Below are 10,615 nucleotides of genomic sequence, written 5' to 3'. Positions count from 1 at the left end.
GCTCCTTTTTTCCTTTTGATTGGAGCCTTTTTTTTTTTTTTTTGGTGATAGTGGTACTGGAGATGGAACCTAGCAAACCTGACAGGCAAGTGCTCCACCACTGCGCTACATCCCTAGCCCAAGGGATTCTTTGGCTTTTGCTGAATAATTTATTCACAGGGTTTACATCAAGGGTGCATTTGGCCTGTATTTAATGGGTCATCTGAATTACTAGTACTTTTCTAAGCCTAGGTTTTGGTTGTTGTTGCTTTGAGGAATCTCACTGTATTGCACAAACTGGCCTAGAACGCCTTCCTGGGCTTACTATATCCCCCTGCATCAGCCTTCTAAACAGCCGACCCTTAAGATGTATGCTGTAGCAACAATTCCAGACTGTAGTTTGCTTTTTTATTTTATCCATGATCTTTTGTGTGAAGGTTGTTTATTTGGGGATGTAGTTGGGTCTGTTGGTTTTTAGCTTTTAAAAAAAATTAGTATTTGCTGGGCCTGGTGGCGTATGCCTTTAATCCCAGCACTCAGGAGGCAGAGGCAGGCAGAGCTCTGTGAGTTCAAGGCCAGCCTGGTCTACATTGCAAGTTCAGACAAGCTGGGGCAATAGGGAGACAGTGTCTCAAAAAAGACCAAAAAATTAATATTTTATTTATGGGTATGAGTATTTTGCTTGCATATATTTAAGTTGCTTGCAATGTCTGGAGAGGCCAGAAGAGGGCAATGAATCCCCTGAAATTGGAGTTAGGGATCAATGTGAACCACCATGTGGGTGATGGGAACCTAACCTAGTCCTCTGTTGGAGCAGCCAGTGCTTTTAACTGCTGAGCCATCTCTCTCGTCCTGGTTTTTAGTTTTGAGATGGTAATCTCACTATGTAGCCTTGGCTGCTCTGGAAATTGTGATGATCCTCCTGCTTCAGCTGCCAAGTGTGTGTGCCACCAGGCCCAGCCACATCTCTTGTCTTGCTGCTTTGTTTTTGTGATTACACAGGTTCATGCTTTGCAAACACATGACCACCCCTAGTTGGTAGTTTGTTCTGGCTTTGTCACAGGTTACACATGACTTGAGTTACAGGGCTAGGCTCTGACTCTGGTGCTTGTACTGTGTTCTCATCCTGTTTCCCTCCTGATGTTCTCACAGGTCAGTGCTTTTCAGTGACTCCTGCCTTTCTGTCAGTTTATCCACTCCAATTCCAATTAATGGACATAATGAAAAATTAGCACACATTCATGTTCCCACATTTCGCACGTGCATGCGTGCGTGTGTGCGTGTGTGTGTGCGTGTGTGTGTGTGTGTGTGTTGTGTAGGTTGGAAGATAACCTTGGTTGTCACTCCTTAGGACCACCGTCTATTTGTATTTTGAGACAGTTTCTCATTGGTCTGGAGCTTGCTGAATTAGACTGGGCTGCTGAGCTAGTAACTCGGGTCCACCTGTCTTCACCTCCCTAGTGCTGTGTTACAAGTGTGCACTGCCACTCCTGGCTTTTTAAATGGATTCTGAGTGGTCAATCTCAGGTCCTCATGCTTGCATAGCAAGCACTTTACCAATTGTGCTATCTCCCCAGCCCACATTTCCATATTTCTTGATTCTTCTCACTGGTGCCCGCTAGATGAGCCTTCATATCATCTCTTTGGTGCAGTCAGGTTTTTCTTTCCTTCTTTTCATGTGTATGTGTGTATATGGTATGTATGTTTGTATGCATGTCTGTATGTGTGTAGGTGAACATGTGTGTACATGTGTGTAAGGGTGCATGTAGAAATGTCCGAAGTTGCTGTTGAGAATCTTTCTTGATTGCTCTTCCACTTTATCTTTTTAGACAGAGTCTCTCAATCAAACTTAGAACTTGCAGGTATAGCTAGTCTTGTTAGCCAGCATTTTTGTGGATTCTGGGTGTCCTAACTCTAGGCCTCTTGCTTGTGTGGCAAGCACTCTAACAATGCTAAGCATTCCCTCATTCCTGAATTCAGAGTTTTCGATTGCCTGTTTGGGGAGATTTATTGTATGCCATCACCATCCCTGTGGTATGGGGTCACCCATCAGGGTTCCTCCTCATTTATCTCATTTTTTGACCCCACTGCATCTTGGGAACATCTTTCAAACCTACTTCTACTATTAGCTGGGTCCCTCAGCTCAGCCCTGGTGAACCCTGAGCCCCAGGGGGTGTGGGGAGCCAGACCTTGGTGTTATGGGGTCCCTCTGTTGAGCTGGAGGCAGCCCAAGCCTCTCCTTTGGGGGAGGAACTACAGGGGCCACATGAAATAGTGCCTGTCCAGGTGCTCAGGGTCAGTGATTCTGTGTAGCCCTGCTGTGTGGCAAGGCTGAGATAGTTGCAGAGTGCTGAGGGAGGGCCCCAGCTCTTTTATCTCAGCTTCCTCAGATGAGTGTTCATACCTTTCATGAGAAAAAGACCTCTTGTGATCCCTGGGAATGGAGGGCTTGTAGGGTGGGAGGCTGTAGCTTTGTTTGCTGGTAAGCTCCTGATGGGAACCAGGGTTGGCCTCATAGCCAGCCTAGGGCTCCTATTCTGAACCACAGCTACTTGTTCCTCAGAGACCTGTCCCACAACCTGCTCCAGACGCTGGACGTCAGGCTCCTGGTGAACCTCTCAGCACTGGTAGAGCTGTGAGTGTCTCCTCCCTGCTGTACCTGCCCCACTAGGGTTTACTCAGGATGGGCAGGAAGAGTTGCCTGTCACCAAAGGGTCACACTCTGCCCAATCTTTCTTTCTTACAGGGATATAAGCAACAATAGGATTTCTACATTAGAAGAAGGAGTATTTGCTAATTTATTTAATTTAAGTGAAATGTAAGTTGCTCTGTTTTTAGTGGGTATCAGTAGCTGGACTCTGTCTCCAACATCTCTGTCCTCCTGCCCTGGACCCTGGACCCTCCCAGTTTCAAGAGCTGTGGGCAGTGGGAAGCTAATCTGTCATGGTGGCCCTTGCTAGCCTGGTGCCCCATACCCACCCTTCCCTTGCAGAAACCTGAGTGGGAATCCATTTGAATGCAACTGTGATCTGGCGTGGCTGCCACCCTGGGTAGAGGAACAACAGGTTCGTGTGATACAGTCTGAGGCAACCACATGCAGAGGGCCAATCCCATTGGCCGGCCAGCCCCTTCTCAGCATACCTTTGTTGGACAGCACCTGTGGTGAGTGCAGGGCGTGTGGAGCAAGATGATAGGGATGACATTGTGCTTCCCTGCTGGGCAGGACCCAGGCAGAATAGAGCCCTCAACCTGGTGGGGTGGCAGATGAGGGCCAGGGAAAGGGATACATGGGGACACAAAGGCCAGATAGGGTCTAGAAGGACTTTCTGAAAGTGAGAGGGTTCTGACCTGGGGTCTAAGAAGAGTACATGAGAGAACAGAGTGCTGCTAGGAGAAGGTAGGCCCCTGGGACCAGCATGTCTGTCTCTTCCAGGTGAGGAGTATATTGCCTGCCTCCCTGATAACAGCTCAGGTGCTGTGGCAGTGGTGGCCTTCTCTGCCCATGTGGGACCACTGGAGCCTGAGGCCTGCAGTGCCTTCTGCTTCTCAGTTGGTGAGGGCCTCGCTGCCCTCTCAGAGCAGGGCTGGTGCCTGTGTGGATCAGGCCAGCTCTCCAACACTTCTGTGGCCTGCTTGTCCTGGTGTTCCAGCATCACGCTACCCCCTACCTCTGCCTGTGGGGGCCCTACCCTGCTCCAGCATGTCTTCCCTGCTTCCCCAGGGGCCACCCTAGTGGGGCCCCATGGACCCCTGGCCTCTGGCCGGCCAGCAGACTTCTACATCACTGCTCCCCTGCCCATCAGCTCCACACGCTGGGACTTTGGTGATGGCTCCCCTGAGGTGGACATGGCTGGCCCCACTATCACCCACTCCTTTCTGCTACCTGGGCACTATCACGTGACAGCTGTGATGGCCTTGGGGGTTGGTTCAGCTCTGCTGGAGACAGAGGCACAAGTAGAGGTGGTACCTGCTGCCCTGGAGCTCGTATGCCCATCCTTCGTGCACAGTGATGAGAGCCTTGAACTCAGCATCCGGCACCGTGGAGGCTCAGCCCTTGAGGTCACCTATAGCATCCTGGCCCTGGACAGGGAGTCCACCCAAGGTGCCTAGCCCACTGAGCCCTGGGTCACCCCCTCCTTCTCTCCCTTCCCTCTTAGCTGGGGTAGGGCAGAGCTTGGCACTCTAGCCTTAGGCATACCTTGATGTCTTATTTGCCCATCATCCATCCCCCAGTGGTGCACCCGCTCTGCCCCTCGGACACAGAGATCTTTCCTGGGAATGGGCACTGCTATCGCCTAGTGGCGGAGAAGGCATCCTGGCTGCAGGCACAGGAACAATGCCGGACCTGGGCTGGGGCTGCTCTGGCCATGGTGGACAATCCTGCCATCCAACACTTCTTGGTCTCCCAAGTTACCAGGTGCCTGCCCCTCAAACCCTATAAAGATCAAAGTAGATAGGGATTGGTCAGGATGCTTGGTGTAGCCCAAGCCCTGTGGAGGCTTAGGAGGAGAGCTGGTGATAGCTGGACATCTGTGTCCTACCGCACTGGTGGCCATTCCTGGCATCTCTGCAGGTGTAGAAATGGATGTGGGTGGAGGAAGTGTCTCTAAACACTTTTGGGATATGTCACAGGTCAGAGTTGGGTCCAGGCCTCCAGTCTTCCCTATGGGAGAGGGATGTGGATCCTGCTTACAGGGCTGGTTCTCAGTGACCACTGAAGCTGTAATTCCTGCTTCTCATGTTCCCATGCTCATTCCCTTCCTGGTAAAGGACAGGATTACTGCATGCTACCTATCTGTGGAAAGCATATTGGACTCCTGTGCCTTTCCCAGGCTTGTAGGGACTTGTACAGTGGGCCAGACCCTTGTTCAGGAGTCCTCAGTGTTTGGGGTAGAGGATGAGGATAGACTCCACCTCTCTTGTTGGGGGGGTCTATTTCATGGGTAGGGTAGAGACTTCTGTCTAATAGGTGGCTGATCGTGTCTTTCACATTCCCTGGGTCAAGAAGGGGAAATCGAGGCCCAGAGTGGTTAAGGCTCTTCTCTAAGATCATCCAGTTAATGAATGACAGTGTACTTACATGGAAACAGAGCCCTACTGTGAGTCCAGGCTCATGCTCACATCTAAGCGTATACCTGTGCCTAAGCTGGGCCATAGATCTCTAAGCCCTGCCTTGGTAAAGCTGTCAGGTAGTACCCCTGGGAGTACAATGTGAGACAGTCTTGGTCCTCAGATGTGGCACCTGGAGCCTCCCTGCAGGGTGAGGTATGGTGACTTGTCCTTGCTCAGATCTGAGGTGGGGCCCCAAGAGGAACTGGCTCCATGGACATGCTTCTGGGTGGATGCTGCTGTGGGCCTAGGTTTGTGGGCCTTCCTTGCTGGGTCATATCTCTGAGGCTTGGTTTTGCCACTTGGAAAATGAATGTGATAGGGTCCATCTACCAGGGTGTTGTGAGAAGCATGCCCCCAGAGGGAAGACAGAGTTACCCCTTGAGTGCCTGGCCCTCCCTTGAGTCTGCCTTGAATCCACAGGAGCCTGGATGTATGGATTGGCTTCTCATCTGTGGAGGGGGCAGAAACAGGTCCGACTCCCCAGGGTGAGGCTTTCAGTCTGGAGAGCTGCCAGAACTGGCTGCCTGGGGAGCCACACCCAGCCACAGCAGAGCACTGTGTGCGGCTGGGGCCTGCTGGGCAGTGCAACACAGACCTGTGTTCGGCGCCGCATAGCTATGTCTGTGAACTGCGGCCTGGAGGTATGGGCTGCTGGGTGGTGGGGACTGCCCTTTTTCTCTGTTTGTCTTCTTGTGCTTAGTGTTAGCCATATATTTGCTGAATGCTTATTCTTGTGACTGGGTTGGGGCTGAACTAGCAGAAACAAAGATGGAGGGAATTGGGGGAGGTAGCTGGGTGGCTTGGCCCCATGTCCAGTTCCAGCCTGGATGTTTCCTTACTGTCCCTCTCCTGGCCTTGGCATCTCATTGCACACTACCCCCAGGCCCTGTGTGGGATGCTGAGAACATCCTCGTGGGAGTGCCTGGTAGGGGTCTGCCAGGACCACTGCATCCCCTGGCACCGCAGGAAGTCCTTCTGAGCCCCCAGAAGCCTGTGGAGGTAGGCCAGACTCTCCATGGTCAAGAAACTGTTCTGTAGCTCCAGAGGTCTTGCATTACTCTACTGCTGTGTCTCTAAAAATTAAATTGGGGGCTGGTGCTGTGGCTTGGTAGTAGATTAGTTTCCTAGCATTGGTGAGGCTCTGGGTTCAATCCCTAGTACCCCACCCCTTAAAAAATGTTGATTTTGGTAGAACTTGTTAAAATTGTTGAATATACCCTGGGTGGGAGTTTGAAAAATCCTCAGAGCACAGAGATGGCAAGCATCTAGTCCCTCATTTAGAAAAATTGCTTCTCCTGAACCCTTCTCTGGTGATTTAATTTTTTTTTTTTAATTAAATTTAGCCGGGTGTGGTGGCGCACGCCTTTAATTCCAGCACTCGGGAGGCAGAGGTAAGCAAATCTCTGTGAGTTCGAGGCTAGCCTGGTCTACATAGTGAATTCCAGGTCAGCTGGGGCTACAGGGAGACCCTGTCTCAAAAAGACAAAAAAAAAAAGTAATGAATAAATAAATTGTGTGTGTGTATATATATATATTTTGGTCTTAAGTAATGAATAAATAAATTGTTATATATATATACATACAATTTTTTTTTTGGTCTTTTTGAGACAGGGTCTCCCTGTAGCCCCAGCTGTCCTGGAACTCACTAACAGACCAGGCTGGCCTCGAACTCAGAGATTTGCTTACCTCTGCCTCCCGAGTGCTGGAATTAAAGGCGTGAGCCATCACGCCCAGCCTATTTATTCATTACTTTTTAAAAGCATTTTATTATTTTTATTTTATGTGTATGAGTGTATTGCCTGCATGTAAGTAAGTGCACTCATGTTGTGCAGTGCCGTGGAGGTCAGAGAGGATTTTGGATTCCCCTGGAACTGGAGTTAAAGATGGTTTGTAGCCGCCATGTGGGTGCTGGGAATCAAACCCAGGTCTTCTGCAAGAGCAGTCAGTGCTCCTAACCACTGAGCCATCTCTCCAGCCCCCATTCATTACTTTTTAATGTGTATGAGTGTAGTATCTCCATGTTTGTAAGTGCAGTCATGTCATGCAGTGCCCATGGAGGTCAGAAGAGGGTGTCAGATGGATACTGGGAACCAAACCCAGGTCCTCTGCAAGAACAGTCAGTTCTCTTAACCACTGAGCCATCTCTTCAGTCCCTAATTTTTTTTTTAAAAGAACTTATTTATGAGCCGGGCATGGTGGCACATGCCTGTAGTCCCAGCACTTCGGAGGCAGAGGCAGGCAGATCTCTGTGAGTTCAAGGCCAGCCTGGTCTACATAGTGAGTTCCAGGATAGCTGGGGCTACAGGGAGATCCTGCTTCAAAAAGACAAAAACAAAAAAAGAACTTATTTATTTAACTTTTTTTATGTGAGTGTACCCATGTGCAGTGACTGCAGAGGCCAGAAGACATTGAATACCCTGGAACTGGAATTACAGATGGTAGCTAGCTGCATTGTAGATGCTGGGAATCAAATCCAGGTCCTCTGAAAGAGCATTAAACGCTGAACTATCTCTATACTTTTTTTTTTTTTTTTGAGACAGTCTCCCTGTAGCCCTAGTGGACCTGCAAGCTACTCCTGGCTTACTTATATATATATTTTTATGTATATGAGTGTTATGCCTGTATGTGTTTACACCCATGTCATGCAGTGTCTTCAGAGGACAGAAGAGGGCGTTGGGTCCCCTGGAACTGGAGTTATGGATGGTTTTTAGCCTCCATGTAGGTACCTGGGATTTGAGCCCGGGTCTTCTGTAAGAATAGCCAGTGCTGTTAACCTGCTGAGCCATCTCTCTAGCCCCTTGATTTTCTTTTTATTTTATTTATTTATTTATTTATTTATTTATTTATTTTTATTTTTTTTTTTTGCTGTTTTTGAGACAGGGTCTCCCTGTACCCCCAGCTGTCCTGGAACTCACTATGTAGACCAGGCTGGCCTTGAACTCACAGAGATCTGCCTGCCTCTGCCTCCCGAGTGCTGGGATTAAAGGCATGCGCCACCACATCCGGCTTTTTATTTATTATTTTTATTTTATGGGTATGAGTATATTGCTTGCATCAATGTGAGTGCACCCATGTTGTGCAATGCCGCGGAGATCAGAAGAGGGCTTTGGATTCCCCTGGAACTGGAGTTAAGGATGGTTCATAGCTGCCATGTGAGTGCTGGGAATTGAACATGGGTCCTCTGCAAGAGCAGTCAGTGCTCTTAACTGCTGAACCATTTCTCTAGCCCTGACTTTATTTTTTAAAGATGAGGTCTTATAGCTGGGCATGGTGGTACACCCCTTTAATCCCAGCACTCAGGAGGCAGAGGCAGGCAGATATCTGTGAGTTCAAGGACAGCCTGGTCTACATACTAAGTTCCAGGCCAGCTGGAGCTACAGGGAGACCCTGTCTCAAAAAGACAACACACACACACACACACAAAAAAGATGAGGTCTTATATGTAGCCCAGGGAGGCCTTGAACTCATGATTTTCCTGCCTCAGCCCCCCTGTTGCTCAGAGATGATTTTGATCTGATATTTCATCCTAGTGACATGAAATAAGGTTCATTGTGGTCTCAAGAGGGCCGTGTTTATACCTTGGGGGTAGAGTCTTTGGAGCTGAGGCCACCCCATCCCCTTCAGGTAATGATATTCCCTGGCCTGAGTCCCAGCCGTGAAGCCTTTCTCACTGCAGCCAAGTTTGAGACCCAGGAGCTTGGAGAACCTGCCCAACTGCGGCTACAAGTGTACCGACCATCAGGAGGAGCAGGTAGGGCTCTGCGATGGGATGGTAATTGGGGTCCCATCCTCAGGGTGGACTGATGGGTTCTGCAGAGTTTCCAGCTCCTGCTCCCTTGTTCCTAGGATAGTTTGGGTGGGGCCTGCCTGGGTGGGCATGCCCTAATGGAAGGGGAGTGGTGGTGAATACTAAGGAACTGCTCAGCCTGGTCTAGTTTTGTAGTGGGGAAGTGGGGTACCCCTTATAGTGGCCTGTTAGTGCATCAGGCCCCTGATATCCTTCTTATTCCAGCAGCGGCCACAGAAGACAGCAGTAAGCCTGACAACAGAACTGAGTTGGCCCCCAAGTGTGTACCCAAGGGACACTGGTGTCCTGGAGTCAATGTCTGTGTGCCATTTGATGTCTCATGCCAGTCTCATGACTGCACCAATGGGTCCACGTCAGGGCCACGGCTTCCCAGGGCCAGCTACACACTATGGAAGGAATTTCTCTTCTCTGTGCCTGCAGGGCCCCCTACACAGTACTTGGTATGTGTCCTGATGTGGGTCTGTATACCTCTAAACTGCTCCTGAGATCACTTTCCCCTAGAAATCAAAGCTCCTGGTATCTTACCCGATAGCATGCAGGCTCATCTGAATGTCCAGCAGCCCTATTCCCATGGCCTTGCCTGTGCCCTGCTCTAATGTCTCCCTTTCAGTGGCTCTGTTCTTGTGTCTAAGGGGGATTGTTCTTTCTGCCTGGGGCAGCCACCTCTGCCACATTGTCCCTGTGCATGTTCCCTGTCTTGGCAGGGTCCTGTTTGGCCCAGTCAGGAGTACTCAGGAACTCCATGAAGCACCATTGACAGTGCTGAGACCTGACCTGAGACTTTATGAGGCCTTTTAAATGACACAGTTCTTACCTCCCTTTTCCATAGGTCACCTTCCATGGCCAGGATATCCCTGTGCTCCCTGGTGACCTTGTTGGCTTACAGCATGATGCTGGCCCAGGTGCTCTTCTACACTGTCCCCTGGCTTCCAGCTGCCCTGGCCTTGCCCTGTACCTCTCCACTAATGCCTCAGATTGGCCCATTCACTTGCCTACCCAGCTGGAGGAGGCTTGGATTGGCCCTGCCTGCTCTCTGCAGCTGCTCTTGGCTACAGAGCAGTTTAGTCCCCTCCTGGGTCTGAGGCCCAACCCTGGACTGCAGCATTCTGGACGCTATGAAGTCCAAGCCACAGTGAGCAACAGTGTGTCCAGGTACAACCTGTCCTGCAGCTTCAATGTGGTCTCCCCAGTGGCTGGGCTACGAGTCATCTACCCTGTTCCCCTTGAGGGCCACCTTTATGTGCCAACCAACGGCTCCATCTTGGTGCTTCAGTTGGACTCTGGTGCCAATGCCACCGCCATGGCTCATTGGTCTGGGGGCAACATTAGTGCTCCCTTTGAAGCTGCCTGTCCTCCTGTAGTGGATATTCTCAAGCTAGACTGCACTGAAGAGACCAATGGCACCCTGTTCTCGGTGCTGTTGCTGCCCATGCTCAGGGAGGGGAAGCATACAGTGGAGATTGTGGCACAGAATGGAGCCAGCCAGGCCAATCTCAGCCTGAAGGTGACGGCTGAGGAGCCCATCTGTGGCCTCCGTGCCATGCCAAGCCCTGAGGCCCGTGTGCTGCAGGGCATCCTGGTGGTAAGTATGTCCTGTGACTTATCCCTACCCCCAGATGATAAGAACAAGGAGACTTCTCCCAGTGAGTAAGCCCATCAGCTGCCCATCAAGGAAAACAGTGTCTATTATGTGGTTTTCAGCAGTACCTGTTGAGG

The 10,615-nt window shown here is 50.3% G+C and overlaps 1 protein-coding gene across 12 annotated transcripts in view; it reads left to right on the top strand.

Moving 5' to 3' along the window:
* The window catches only part of Pkd1 (polycystin 1, transient receptor potential channel interacting), a 39,291-nt gene that overhangs the window by 1,077 nt on the left and 27,599 nt on the right, over positions 1 to 10,615 (top strand). For 7 of the 12 annotated variants that reach the window (XR_003847499.1, XM_029557714.1, XM_029557716.1 and 4 more), the window contains exons 2-11: positions 2,543 to 2,614; positions 2,726 to 2,797; positions 2,972 to 3,141; positions 3,413 to 4,081; positions 4,213 to 4,396; positions 5,512 to 5,732; positions 5,975 to 6,090; positions 8,716 to 8,842; positions 9,104 to 9,339; positions 9,729 to 10,481. Coding sequence is in view for 11 of the 12 variants with exons in the window: in XM_029557714.1 (XP_029413574.1) it covers positions 2,543 to 2,614; positions 2,726 to 2,797; positions 2,972 to 3,141; positions 3,413 to 4,081; positions 4,213 to 4,396; positions 5,512 to 5,732; positions 5,975 to 6,090; positions 8,716 to 8,842; positions 9,104 to 9,339; positions 9,729 to 10,481 (2,620 nt within the window). In the remaining variant the exon portion in view is untranslated. Of the gene's footprint in view, positions 1 to 2,542; positions 2,615 to 2,725; positions 2,798 to 2,971; positions 3,142 to 3,412; positions 4,082 to 4,212; positions 4,397 to 5,511; positions 5,733 to 5,974; positions 6,091 to 8,715; positions 8,843 to 9,103; positions 9,340 to 9,728; positions 10,482 to 10,615 lie in introns of those variants that run through there. The other 5 variants (XM_029557715.1, XM_029557712.1, XM_029557719.1 and 2 more) reach the window with 4 other exon arrangements.

Source organism: Nannospalax galili, unplaced genomic scaffold (genome assembly GCF_000622305.1).
Source record: "Nannospalax galili isolate Female #2095 unplaced genomic scaffold, S.galili_v1.0 scaffold668, whole genome shotgun sequence".
In the NCBI taxonomy this organism is placed as follows: Eukaryota; Metazoa; Chordata; class Mammalia; order Rodentia; family Spalacidae; genus Nannospalax; species Nannospalax galili.
The sequence above is the reverse complement of the archived record's forward strand: the minus strand, read 5'-3'. Positions and strand labels throughout refer to the sequence as shown.